The sequence below is a fragment of the Castanea sativa genome, chromosome 6 (assembly GCF_040712315.1).
Source record: "Castanea sativa cultivar Marrone di Chiusa Pesio chromosome 6, ASM4071231v1".
Lineage (NCBI taxonomy): Eukaryota > Viridiplantae > Streptophyta > Magnoliopsida > Fagales > Fagaceae > Castanea > Castanea sativa.
The window spans coordinates 55,149,304-55,164,133 of NC_134018.1; the positions used below are offsets into that span (position 1 = coordinate 55,149,304).

Consider the following 14,830-nt stretch of genomic DNA (forward strand, 5'->3'; position numbering starts at 1 on the left):
AAAAAAAATAAGGGAACCATCAAATGTGACAATAGTACAGTCACATGTGATGTTGGTATTGCGCAATGTGAAGATGATACCATCAAATGTGAGAAAAAAATAAAGGAACCATCGAATGTGACAAAAATACAGTCACGTATGATATTGGTACTACACAATGTGAGGATGGTACCATCAAATGTGAGAAAAAATAAAGGAACCATCAAATGTGACAAAAGTATAATCACATGTGATGACGGTACTGCGCAATGTGAGGATGGTACCATCAAATGTGAAAAAAAAAATGGAACCTTCGAATGTGACAAAAGTACAGTCACATGTGATGTTGGTACTGCACAATGTGAGAATGGTATTATCAAATGTGAGAAAAAAAAAGGGAACTACCGAATGTGACAAAAGTACAGTTACATGTGATATTAGTACTACATAATATGAGAATGATACCATCAAATGTGATATTTTGATAACCTGGTATAGCAAGTTGTCTACTAGTGGGTACCATACCCCAAAAAAAGGGGGTACGCTAAAATTATATATATATATATATATATATATATATATATATATATATATATATATATATATATGAGCAAATGCAAATCCCCACGATCAACACAATTAGCGAACCCACGACAGGAAAATCCACACAAGTGACAAGCACCCAAAACTTTCCCAAAAACATATATGACACAAGTGACAAGCACCCAAAACTTTCCCAAAAACATATATGAATGTAACCCAATAACCCATGACCATAACTTACAAAAATAACAAAACCCACTCTCACCCGCGACCATTGATGGCCACACAACGATGATCCATGTCCATGAACGACTGTCAACAACGACAATCCATGGTCATAGCCTACACAACCTATTAATATTTATACTACTATTTAAGGAGTTTCTCCTATTTGAAATTCTCATTTTTTTGGTTAAAAAATGACCCTACATCCCTATGTTTAAGTAGAGACAAAACTAAAGGATAATTCGGTAAAAAATCAACTCTAACTCCTACTAAAATATTGCCTAAAAAATAAAGAGACTCTTCTGTTAATTTTCAAATTTCTTCATTCACCTATAAATTAGATTCTCAGAATAAAAATCATATATATAAAATAAAAACATAGATTTTTTTTTGCTACAAAATAGGATCACTAAAAAAAAAAGTCTCATTGCATGTGCGAAACGCATATGATAAGACTAGTTTATATAAAAGTAGAGACCTCATGTGGAAAAGTATAAGGTTCTGCTAAGAGGTGTATTCTATGCAAAGAGAATTAAATATTCTCATTAGAACAAATTAAATATTTATTTTTGTTTTATTTGGTTCGATATTTCAAGACTTTTTTAATTAAAAAATAAATATTCGATCTTTATATCATTTGATTCAATATTTCAAGACATTTCATCATTCACACATAAAACCTTATATGAAAAAGTATAAGGTTCTACCAAGTAGTATATTCTATGCAAAGAGAATTGAAATATTCTCAAATGTCAAATCATAGATAAGAACAAATTAAATATCAACTTTTTATTTCATTTGGTTCGATATTTCAAGACTTTTCTAATTAAAAAATAAATATTCTTTGTATTATTTGGTGCAATGTTTCAAGACTTTTCATCATTCACACATAGAGACTTCATGTGAAAAAGCATAAAGTTCAGCCAAGTAGCATATTCTATGCAAAGAGAATTGAAATATTCTCAAGTGCCACATCATATATGTAAGGTCACAATTTGCACCCAAACCCAAAAATAAGTTGGGATAGGCCCAAAAAGCCCAATACAATGAATTTGTAGAGAGTGAAATTGAAATCTAGGTTCTAGTAATTTTTAATAACAAAAATGATGGGTTATATTACAACATCATACACTTGGGATAGATTATACACCAAAAATTATCCTCAGACTCAAGCCGAGGAGACTGGATCTTATATTTCACTTTCTCAAAGACAGACTACAGTTATTAATCTTAATGTCTACTGTGTTTTCTCTCTTCTCCCTTTTCCTTTTCTTTTCTCCAGGACCTCTCTCCTTCTTATACATCCCCTCTCCCTTCATTCTCGCTCTTCTTGTGTAGCTCTAGGCAGCTTACCTAGATACTTGTCCCATCAGCATCTTCCTAAAGTCTTTAGATAATAATTGTAAGGCTGACGATCACTGTTCAGATATCACTTCCTCATTAATGCGGCAAGAAATTTAGGTACAAAGCATTCAATGAGGTGGTAGCAACTTTCTTCAAGATATTTCTTTTCCGTTCTTCCTCTCTGTGCCCTTGTGAAACATATCTTCATCCATTAGACCTTCGAAAATATCATTCTAGTCAACATGGCGTACCACCTGATCTTCACTTCACTTAGCCGAGGAGATGTCCCTCCTCAGACTACTTCCACTAATCTATTTCACAATAATCTGTTCATGGGCTTTTAAGCTTGATATCCTTGTTACCATCAATCTGTCCTCGGAAAAGTAAGCATCCTCAGATCAAGCCCATGGACAAAAACATGCCTTGGGTCTTTTATCCTCACAATAGATAAGAACAAATTAAATATTGATTTTTTGTTTCATTTGGTTCGATATTTCAAGACTTTTCTAATTAAAAAATAAATATTCTTTATATCATTTGGTTCAATGTTTTAAGACTTTTCATCATCTACACATAGAAATCTTATGTGGGGAAGTATGAGGTTCTGCCAAATAGTATATTCTATGCAAAGAGAATTGAAATATTTTCAAGTATCACATCATAGATCAGAACACTTTAAAGATTAACTTTTTGTTTCATTTAGTTCAATGTTTCAAGACTTTTCTAATTAAAAAATAAATATTCTTTGTATTATTTGGTTTAATATTTTAAGACTTTTCATCGTTCACACATAAAGACCTTATGTGGGAAAACATGAGATTCTGCCGAGTAGCATATTCTATGCAAAGAGAATTGAAATATTCTCAAATACCACATCATAGATAAAAACAAATAAAATATTGACTTTTTGTTTCATTTGGTTCGATATTTTAAGACTTTTTAAATTAAAAAATAAATATTCTTTATATCATTTGGTTTAATATTTTAAGACTTTTCATCTTTCACACATAAAGACCTCATGTGGGAAAGTATGAGGTTTTACCAAGTAGCATATTTTATGCAAAGAGAATTGAAATATTCTCAAGTACCACATCATATTAAATATTGACTTTTTATTTCATTTGGTTTGATGTTTCATGACTCTTTTTAATTAAAAAATAAATATTTTTTGTATCATTTGAACTATAAAAGCAGAAATCTCACGTGGGAAAGTATGAAATTTTGCAAAGTGGCATATTTCATGTCAAGAGAATTGAAATATTCTCAAGTGTCATATCATAGATAAATATAAATTAAATATAGACTCTTTGTTTCAAGACTTTTCTAATTAAAAAATAAATATTATTTGTATCATTTAATTCAATATTTCAAGACTTTTCGTCCTTTAAAAAGGGGGCTTGCATTTTTTATTGAATGACAAAGGCAATTACGATTTTGATATTAAGGTTGGAAATTGTGAATTTGTGGGTTTTTTAAATGATGTGATTGAATGTGGGTGTTTGGGATGTGTATTTTATTTTAGAATTAAAGAAAAAGAGAAAGACACATTTTATATCAATGAATCTATTGCTAATAAAGTTTTTATAATAATTATGTTATGATATAGATACAACATTATCCAAAACCATTTTACATACAACATTATTCGTGCATCACGCAGGTAACTCTCTAGGTATCATCAATGGCAGTGACCCAAAGTAATGACAACCATATGTGAGAGAGAGAGAGAGAGAGAGAGAGAGAGAGAGAGAGAGAGAGAGAGAGAGAGAGAGAGAGAGAGAGAGGGGCTAGGACTTAAAGCTACAGTTTGCAAATGGAGAAAAACAAATTTTATGATATTTATATTATTTTTTGAATTAACAATAGATTTGAGTTGAGAAAATGAAGATAGAAAATACAGGTGTTTTTTGAAAACTGTTTTGAATAGTAATTTTGAAAATAGTTTTCTTCTGAAAACAGTTTACCAAAAGGAACAACATTTAGGGGGACTCACTAATTTTTGTATTTAAGGACTTGTTGGGTAGTGGCTTTTAAATAACAGTTTTCAGTATTTAAACAACAATAACACTTTTAACGCGTGTTTTTATAACATTTAAACATGTATTTAAACTGAAAAACAATACTTAGACACTGCTACTAAACAGACCCTAAATCACCAAAACCATTTTTAAATTGGTCTACCAAACAACCTTACTATGAGGACTATCTTTTTCATGTTTGTAAGTAAAGAAAATCCTATAGTGTGGGTATTAATATTGTGCCCTCTTCTCTTGTGAAGACTGCAATGGTTTTGTGTGAGAGAAGGGACCCACCCTTTTTATTTAGAGATTTACTAACATGTGCCGTTAGAGCATATATCAGTAAACTATTTAGAAAATTTTTTATGGAAAAACGAAAAAGTAATTAACCTTTTTGACAGTTTTTTCAATTTCCCATAAAACTCTCTCAAAATTGATGGTTAAGGGCACACAATAGTATACCATTTTTAGAAAAAGTTTTATTGAGAATGGAAAAAGTTTTGACAACTCTTTCAATTTCCAATACATTACTCGCATATTGGTGGAGTTTGGATAGGCGTTTCTGCGTCCGCGTTTTGGTTTTTTTTTTTTTTTTTTTTCCTCCAGCCGCAAGTGTTGACCCAATTTTCTGTGAACAGTGCATTCGTGCACTGTTCACGGACCCACAAATTTCACTTTTCAGTAATTTTTTCATTAAAAATGGGTCCCACGGTACTATTCACACATTTTAAAATTATTTTGCTACAGTGTTTTCAGTTTTCAGTTTTCAGTTTTCAGCAATAAGTTCTATCCAAACGGATAAATTGTTATCAATCATGTCTATATCTAAATTCTCTCTCTCTCTCAAAAAAAAAAAATGTCTATATCCAAATTTGGTCCAAGTTGGTCTGCAAGAAGCTTCTCGCAGGTGACCACAACATTCATACTTGAAGTTCACATGCTTAAACGGGGAGATGGAATGTACAATCCTAAACCTTGAGATAAAATTGCCTACTAGAGAGAGTTGCTTCATAACATGCTCTACGTATTCCGCTTGCACTATGCACAACAAATGTTTGGTTGACACTACTTACTTGATTCCATCATATGTCATTGCCTGGTAGCATGAAAACCATCTTGAACTACATTTCAGGTCCTTTGTCTTTTTGCAAATATTTCATTCGTTCCTTAGAGCAAGTGCATTTTATCTGAATAGGTACAACTAAGACCATCTAGCTAAAAATTTAGCTATTTATGCACCACAAAAAATTACTTTATATTTAGTATTCTCAAAAAAGAAAAAATATTTTATCTATTTTACGTACTCATTTTACAAAATATCTAGTAGCAGTAGATCTATTTTAGCTTTTAACATAATAAAATAATATAAACATCACAATAAAATAATATATATACTACATCATTTCCGGCTGAGCTCACGTTTCACACAAAGACAATCTAGACCCTTCCTTAAAAGATTCTATAGAATATGGCATCTACCATTTAAAATCCTAACCGTCCATTATTCAATTAACCTCTCCACATTTGAGTCCTTCTCTTTACTTAGTTAATTCAGCTGCATTCCCTTCCATCAACACCTCAGTGTTCTTTTGATTCTTTTGATGTGGGTTTTGTGCCGGCAAAGAGTTTTGAAAGGTGATCAAGAAGAAATAGAGAATTATGGTCCAAATGGAGATTAAGAAGAAATGTTTGATGGTAGTGAAGGACAGCAGCTCAGGTGAGAGTTTTTTTTTTTTTGAGAATTAGAGAGAGGTGAGAGTTGAGAATGGAGAATGAGTGACACGGAGGAAAAAAGAAAGAGAAAAAAGTGAAAGGAAATATTATTTTAACGAGAGATGGGAAAAAATATTATTTAATTTTAGCTTTCAGCTACAGCGCACAGCTATAACAGTGTAGGTAAAATTTATTGCTAGTGCTCTAGGTGTCCGTTTAAAAACAATTTATTTAGCTAAAATTAAATTTTTTTTGTTAAAACTACCATAGATAAAGGTAAAAGATAACTGAAATAGTACAGTAAAACCTATGAATAATACTAAAAAATGTAGTGAGACTGACAAAAATAATCAATCAAACACACACTTTAATGTTTCTATAGATTCAAATTATCATGCCTCAACTATCCAATTTAAAAATATAATAAATAAAAGCTAAAGTCACTAACTTTTTTTAAAATTTTTTATGAACAAAAAAGACATTTAAAAAACAAAAAGGAATTACAAAAAGAAGAGCCACAAGCCTTTGATAATAGAAACAAAATAGGCAGGGCCACATCCAAGTCGCTAACTACAAAAGCAATATCAAGGCAAGTACATACTTTGATACATGTGCATGCTACAAAATATCAACCTTAGACATTGCCAGCTTTACCCTTAGGCAATTGCCTAGGGACCTTAGGATTAAAAAAAAAAAATCCATAACTTTGCTCCTAAAAGATAATGCTATATTTTTTCAACACCTTCCACATATATATATATATATATATATATATATATATATATATATATATATATATATCTTCTCATAAAAAAAATGATTGAAATATAGATATACAATAAATCACTTAGAGTCATTGTTTTACTTCTTAAATCTTGTTGAGTGAGGTCTGACAGCATAATCTTCTTAGCATTCTTTTATATATCAAGTTCAACTTCAACCTTATAAAGTTCAAAAACAATTAAAGTCTCGAATTTCTTGTGAATAATAAATATATCTATGAGAGAAAAATCATAAAGAAAATTGGATTAAGGGCTTTGCCAAATCTCTTGGAAGTAATAACAATTTACTATAAAAAACTATGGGCATGCGAGATGACCTATCCCTACTGAACAATTCATAATTACAGTCTCATTGTGGAACTTAATGCTTTTAAAGCGTTTCTTTATTTTTATTTTTATTTTTGAGAAAACAGTGTGGTCCAGTTGATTACTAATGATACATCTAATCTCTTAAGGAAACCTTTACTAATTGATTGCATGAATCACTTGAGAATTTTCCCCAACAAATATATTGGGCATGTGTTTGGCAAAGCCAACAAGTGTATTAATACACATTAACTTTACCCACAATTTTTTATCTTTCAAAGAACCCCTGCTTGTGACGAAGAATCTGCTCATTTTTTTTTTTAATTATAAAACTTAGCTAACTTGTAATAAGCTTTTTTTCCCATCAAAATTGTAATAGACTTATTCTTATCCTCTTTCATCCAAAAAATGAAAAAAAAAATCATTAGTTAAGACATAAAACATTGGGTAAATTACATCCCCCTAGGTTTTATTAAATTACATTATCCCCAAATGTGCTCACCTTTGCACTATTAATAAATGTTAAGATAGATAAGCTCATAAATAAAACACCTCATTTGAATGGAATATTCGGTTTTAGGAAAGTAGAAAGTTAGAGCCTACGCAATTCCTATCAAGAACGAACGGCGTCGTTTTATTCACTTTTACTCGCTTTTAAACCTTTGTACTCGAAGCTACCTAACCAATATCTTTTTTCTCAATTTGAGAGCTACAGTTTTAAAGGTCCAAACTATCTCTAGGGTTTTTCTCTCAGACCTCCTCCATCACAAAGCAAAGCTTCACTCACAGCCACAGGTACCAAACCCTAACCCATTTTTCTCTGATTTCAACGGATCTGACTATGTTTCTCACTACTCTTAACTGTTTCTGCTTCATTTTCAGCTAAATCTAACGAAAGTTGTTTGTGTGCTACAATAAATCTTTATTCTCTGATCTAAGCTTATTTGATTCTGCTTTACTCTTAATTAAATTGCTTCGATCTTTTTGCTGTGTATTTATTGTTACTTGTACGAAGAACTAATAATAATTATTCTTTAATTATTATAACTAATTCATATATGTATGTGTATCTGTATGAATGCGTGTGTGTATTTTTAAATTAAAATTTTCTGAATAGGTTTTACTTGAGAATTAGATAGAAAAACTCATAAAAAGTCCCAGTGGTCGTGAATGAGTTCAAACTTAATTTTGTTTTTAATTTTCTGTAAGTAGAAAAAATTCATTAAAAGAAAGAAGCTTCAAAGGGCCCAAAGTTTTAGTTTTAAATATTTTTAGGTAGTTATATATTGACTAGATAAATATTTAGTCAATATGTTGATCACTTTGTTTTTTCCGGTTCTTAATGGGTTCGGATTTTTTTTATTCGATAAGTTACACATGCACCCAATGGGTTTGGGCCTCTGCTGTTTTCTACAGGGAGATGAGTTGTCATATGAGCTAGAACTCATATGGGTATAGTATGAATTATTGTTATGAAAATCTTGTTTTCCAAATTTAATAATAATAAAAAAAAAATTGCGATTTAGAAGACTTATCATACTTGTGTCTTGGAGTATAGATGATTTACCTTACAGGAAGGCTTAAAGTTCTATGAAGCACAGACCCTTCATTTAGGGTGCTGTATTCATGTCGTATCCGTGTTGTATCCATGTCATACCAGTACTGTACCAGCCGAGTAATGTTATAATTTTTTTAGAAATTGCTTGCGTTGCTGTGTTGTACCTGTACCGGTACCTATGTCTAAGATAATGTCTGTCTTACATGTTGGAGAGTATATTAGTATAAACATTGTGTATTAGTGAGTGGGTGTTTGCACTAGAGCAATTTGTGCACGCGTGCATGGCTAGCTATGTTAAGATGAGTTTGATTATATATCCTTGTTCATGTTTTCTCTAGATTGATTTAAAAAAAAAAAATGAGCAAGCTTGGAAGGTAATTAAGTAAACCCTTATGTGAACATTTTGTAGGTTGGTTCAACAAAGTGTAGGTTGGTTACAAAAACCTTTGACTCGGTTGGAACACAACAAATATGAGGCCCATCTTTTGTGGTAATGTTGAATTTGATGCCCGGCAGTCTGATATTGAGCGACTTTTCAGAAGATATGGGAGGGTTGAGAGGGTGGATATGAAGTCTGGTATGTTCTTTTTTTTCTACTGTTGTTATTATTAGTTTCTGATCTTTCATTACTCCTAGGCTACATTTGCTTTTCAGTTACTTGTATCTGATTTTTCTTTGTTGCTCTATTTAATAAATAATGGTTTGTGATTTCCAATACTGTGTTCTTTTGTACACTTTGAGTTTATTTTGGGTGGTCAGGCTACTAGAAAAAGTGAAATATTCCTTAAGATGTGGTTGCAGTGATTTTCTTGACTACAACATCGTATGTTAGCCTCTGAGTTATGATGAGTATTATCTACATCTGTCTCCATCATTACGATGAAAAGTTCGATCCACATTAATGTGGTGATTTGTGGAACAAGATTATTACCTAGTCATCCTTGTTTCGCATATACTGTATGAGTGAATATAGATCAAAGTTTACAACATTTTATTGATGCTTGGGATTGTTTTTTTTATAAATATGGTAGAATACAGATTTTATGTTTCAGAAGTTCTACAGCAATGGAGAAATCTAACAGGGACTATTTCTCTCAAACAAATGTGGAGATGACGAATCTCTATTTGGACTACACAACTCAATGATGAAACTGTCCTCTCATGTTGAGTCAGCGGGGTTTCGACATGTTTAAGATTTCAGAAAGGGTAAAATAGCATACACCCATTGAAAATGATTATATTGGAAGAACTCATTGACCCTTTGTTGTATCAGTTATGGCACCCAACAATGATACTTACCAGTGGTATTTTTGACTTATTTCTTCAAAATTTGGTCAGTTTTATGGAAAAAAGTACTTTTTACTACTATATCAAAATATTGGGTATGATACAGATGCCTTTTTCCTCAGTGGTAAAATTATATGTAGTTTTATAGAGGTGGGGGTTGAGTGGGAGAGATGCAGAGGGTACGCACATTTGATGGCAACACCTTCATGCTAGAAAAAAGTGATCTCTTTCTTTCTGCCCATAGGATCGTCCTTAGAAATGACATTTAGTGTGCGTTTGGGTAGGGATGAAAAATGAAAATTATATCACTATTTAGCTTATTTTTGCTATTATTTATTGGCCCATTGTACTATTTTAACTAACTTTTACCTTTATCTACAGTACTTTCAGCAATAATTTTTTAGTTTCAGCAAAATAAATGGTTTCCAAACACACCCTTAATGTCATCTTTTCAATTGCCAAATAAGGGCATAAACTACTAAATAGATTCTTGAGTGCCTTCAATTCGGAAACCAACTAAGGAAACTCCAATTGTAATTCACCATCCAATAACTAATATTCGAGAGGGTCAGTATTTAATTCTTTAAAATAATTATTTTTAACTGGGTGTAGATGCTATTTTCCCTTGAGAGAAGCAAGTTTCACTAAGTGTAAACCCCCATACTCAACCATTTCTTTGGCGCAGGATTACTTGGAATGTCCATGCTCTTGGATGGATGTGCTTCTCTGCATTTCTTTTCTAGCATGTCCCAAGCTTCATCTTCTTGTATTTTTCAGAAGAATTATTCTGATCTGCCCTAGCCCTGCCATCCTACACTAGCTCAGATACCATTGCTTTTTCATTCCTCATGATTTTTGCTCAGTGTTCAATTTCCGACACGTTTCAACATAGAAATCATGATCACAGCCAATGGCAGGTGTTGTGTTACTTCCTGACAGTTTTTTTAATACATGTATTTTTCAGAGTTTGATGAGTTGACGTTTCCTCATTTTCTAAACTGTCTCCATGAGCAGAATTTTGTCTTTTGGTAATTAGTTTATATACCTGAAATTGTCCTGCTCTGGTTTCTTAACATTTTGGTCTTTTAGGATTTGCTTTCGTCTATATGGAAGATGAACGAGATGCTGAGTATGCAATTCGAAGACTTGACAGGACAGAATTTGGTCGAAAGGGTCGCCGACTTCGTGTTGAGTGGACCAAGGTGATTTTCTATTGGTTGGTGCTCAATATTGATATGTAAACATTTTATGATGTTTTCGTTGCATCTTACTTATAAAAAAATTGTTCTCTCTCTCTCTTGCGCGCACGTGCACACAACACAGAGAAATGATTATAGACATATTCTTTTGGATTAAAATTTATTACATCTGATTCATTTCATGTCTATGATGGTTTTGGTGATTATATGTCTCCACTGCCTTGCAATGTTTATGATCTTAAGTATGCGTGTCTACCTGTCTACACACTCTTGTAACTGTTGCATATTTCTTTATACTTCTCTGAAGTATTGCCTTTTGTATTAAACATGGTCAAGTATACAAGCTTCATATCTACTTATTAGTGTCCAAAAACACTTCCTTGGTAATTTTACTCAGCTTTCTAACTTAATCTTTAATTTTTGTAATGCAGCACGAACGTGGCATTAGAAGGCCTGGTGGTTCAAGATCTTCGGCTAATGTGAAACCATCAAAAACCTTGTTTGTCATTAATTTTGATCCAAGCTATACCAGAACAAGGGATTTGGAGAGGCACTTTGATCCACATGGGAAAATATTGAACATAAGGATCAGAAGGAATTTTGCATTTATTCAGTATGAGACACAGGAGGATGCTACCAGAGCATTGGAAGCAACGAACATGAGGTTGTATTTTCCTTCAGCAAATTCTAGTAGTATACTTGATTTAGAATTTCTAATTGCAAATCATTGTAGTTGCTTTTGAAACAATCCTCTGTAGTAATTAGTCATAGGAGTGCCTGACAATGAATTCTGGTTTACTTATATTTGAGGTGCAGTAAGTTCATGGATCGAGTCATTTCAGTGGAATATGCAGTTCGGGATGATGATGATGAGAGGAGAAATGGGCACAGTCCCGATAGAAGAGGCCGCGACATGTCTCCCCATAGAAGAAGCTATGACCATGGGCGATCCCCAAGTCCATATCGAAGAGATAGGGCAAGCCCAGACTATGGCCATGGACCAAATCTAAGCTCCAGATCTGAACTAAGAGGAAGTCCCAAATATGATAGAGGAGCTGAAAGCCCAGTCAATGGGAGATATGACAGGTTCTAATCTTTCTCAATTTTTTGTAACTGTTCAACCTTGAGTTAATATGCGAATGCATGATTTTTACTTGCATCTGTCTATATTGTTGACAATACAGCCGATCACCACCACCAAGGGAAAGATCATCACCACCGGCAAGGGAAAGATCTCGATCTTAAACAGAAGCAGAGTAGAAGTTCCAGTCCAGTGGGTAGTTGTTTGCTTTTTACTGTGTTTCACTTTGTTACTTGATTGCAAACACTGCAGGGTCCAGTTATCAACTTGTTTTTTGTATTCTTGTTGTGATTTAAACTTCTAAGTAATAGGTCGTTAAAAGTACCTGGTCATGGTTTAAGCTTTGCTTGCATCTCTGGTTTCTTATTCATTATTTTTGGCTGTGTTTTTCTCCCGAGTTTAATATGGGGTTGGAGTTCTCTGGAATCAACAAAACGGGGTGTACAGAATGCAGGGTTCGACTTCCATCTAATACCACTATTCATTGAATGGGACCTTAACAGGACATATCATTTTCGTGTGCTGTTTAGTGATCCAGTGGTCCGCAGAGTACACACCCCAAACATAACCAATCATTTTTTTTATAGGTAAAAACCAAACCAATCGTGCATTACTTTAAATGTTGTGAACCTACTTTGATGTGAGAGGTGGCATCTCATTGGAAATACACCTTGTTTTTATCATTTCCTTGAAAAGAAGGCTTTCAAAATTGTTAAATTTTTGGGGTAGAACCGACATTTTTGCAGTTTCGACACAGTTTCTTGGATTTTGCTAAATATTCAAAGTTTATTAAATATTTCTTTACTCCTATATTAGATGGGTCGTAACGTGTAGTAATCTTTGCTCAATGCAGATAACTATTTTGAACAACTGAAGAGGCCTAGGGTCATTTTTGGCCGATCAGCCCCGTATGTTTTTTTGAGAGTGTTATATGCAATATATACGCACACACTAGAATCCCACAAACCCCTGGGCACTAAGACGTAGGGAGGTGCCGTTAGACCACCACAAATGGCATGTACTCAGTCTATCTCTGTTAGATCAATTGAAAAACTTTCGTGCCCCTAATATATACATTATTGATTAAATTAAGGTTTTCAAACTTTTCAAGGGCAGAAATGTAACTCAGCTAGAAGCCAAGGAGTAAAGTGGTTATGAATAGGACACTAGGACCCAACCAAAAGCACATGATTACATCAAGGGCTATTGGCATGCTTTTACAATAAAGCCTAGTGGGGCACAATATTTTCAATTACTATTGTTTCGATATATTTGTCGCAAAATAAATGTGGTGTTGATGAAAAACTAGATATATTTGTCGCGAAATAAATGTGGTGGAGATGAAAAACTTAGATAAAATTGTTGTAGACTAATCAGCAATCTGTGAAAAAAAAATGAAAAAATTGTTGTGTCAATCGATTCAATCGACTTTTATCATTTTCTTGCAGTGTTAACAGTGTTTTCAGCTGGTATAAAATATATGTATTTCCTGCATACCGTAAAGTAAAATGGACCTGTACAAAGATGTAGAAAAGTAAGGGGACAAAGTTTAGTTACAAACTTGTTAAGTTTCAATAAAAAATAATAATATTATTATTATGTTTTTTGAAAATATAACGGTTAAATTGTATATTCTTTATACTTTTAATATACATCAAATTTTGTGTCAATTTAATATTATTTATTGATTTATGAATTTATTTTTTATGCATAATTTTAGACTACAAAAACTTAAAATATAAACAAATATTTTCTAAAAAAAATATAAATAATTGATTGATGACATAAATATTAATATTTGATTATTTTACATATATAAATAATATTAAAAAAAAATCTAGTTATAGATTTATTTAAGTTTACACAAATTATTTTAACTACAAAGTTGACTGTAGCGTAAATCTAGATAATGTAAAAATAAAAAAATGGGAAAAGTAGCATAGCCGACACGCAACATCGTCACGTTCTGGCTACGCAACGCAAAAGCCCCACGCGTCTCGGTTGACTCGCCAAAAGGGCAAAAGGCTTATCCTCGATCTTGTGCTCTGCTTTTGTTTAGTTTTTAACTTTTTAGATAGCTAAATTATTTCAGGTGGAGAGCTCTGCTTTGTTCCCGCAGCCATTTATCAGAAAAGACTTGCACTGCCTCAGCCACAAAATTACAACTACAAAAATTATTGATAACCTTTAAAAATGGAACATGTAGAAACTAGAAAGCAACAAAATGGGGTCAAGTATCAATAGTAGAAACTGCAAAAGACTCGTGGTGGTAATAAAAGTCTGGGTTTTGACCCCAAGTACTGCATCACATAACGCATGCACAATACAATACGAACACATCATATGTATATATATGCATGCATTGTGCAACTGCAACATATGTCTCGAAGAAACCTTGGTAGAAAGTGGGACCAGGGTTACGTTTGAAATCAAAAAATTTACTCGCCTAATAATTTAAAATGCATAGAAAGTGGGACCAGGGTTAGGGGTCAAAAACCCTGCGGCTCGATGAGATCATTTACCTCTAATGATTTGTTTAAACTTTAAAGTGCATCATTAGGAGAAAGGAGTACTATAATATACTAGCCTAATCATTTATATCTCTTCTTCGTTGAGCTCTATATTATAACAACTTAATTAGCATCATTTGGTTCTTCTGAAGTTCATGATTGCATTCCCTAGTTTAAATTTTGAACCCAATGGTCACTTAATTTAATGTGTTATCATCATTGGGGTTATAAGAACAAAAGCATGTCGCTAAATACTGTAGTTTTCCCATTACTTCATGGTATTGA

The 14,830-nt window shown here is 32.7% G+C and overlaps 1 protein-coding gene across 4 annotated transcripts; it reads left to right on the plus strand.

The window, feature by feature from the left end:
* Positions 1-7,552: 7,552 nt before the first annotated feature.
* Positions 7,553-12,387, plus strand: LOC142639290 (serine/arginine-rich splicing factor RS41-like). 4 transcript variants are annotated; one of them, XM_075813484.1, is made up of 6 exons: positions 7,553-7,705; positions 8,878-9,045; positions 10,845-10,957; positions 11,386-11,618; positions 11,771-12,040; positions 12,139-12,387. In XM_075813484.1, exons 2-6 carry the CDS (start codon positions 8,940-8,942, stop codon positions 12,197-12,199), a joined length of 783 nt encoding a protein of 260 aa, XP_075669599.1. In that variant the 5' UTR covers positions 7,553-7,705; positions 8,878-8,939; the 3' UTR covers positions 12,200-12,387. The 4 variants fall into 4 exon arrangements, with proteins under 4 accessions (XP_075669599.1, XP_075669602.1, XP_075669601.1 ...); XM_075813487.1 differs by lacking the exon at positions 7,553-7,705 and adding an exon at positions 10,441-10,672 and having other exon boundaries at positions 8,918-9,045; XM_075813486.1 differs by lacking the exons at positions 7,553-7,705; positions 8,878-9,045 and adding exons at positions 9,066-9,674; positions 10,441-10,672.
* The last annotated feature ends 2,443 nt before the right edge of the window (positions 12,388-14,830 follow it).

Bases quoted from the DNA above. Each gene is read 5' to 3' on its own strand.
- LOC142639290 (XM_075813484.1), top strand. From the start codon at position 8,940: ATGAGGCCCATCTTTTGTGGTAATGTTGAATTTGATGCCCGGCAGTCT. The intron at 11,619-11,770 runs GTTGTATTTTCC...TTTGAGGTGCAG, and splicing joins TTGGAAGCAACGAACATGAG to TAAGTTCATGGATCGAGTCA. The intron at 12,041-12,138 runs GTTCTAATCTTT...TTGACAATACAG, and splicing joins GTCAATGGGAGATATGACAG to CCGATCACCACCACCAAGGG.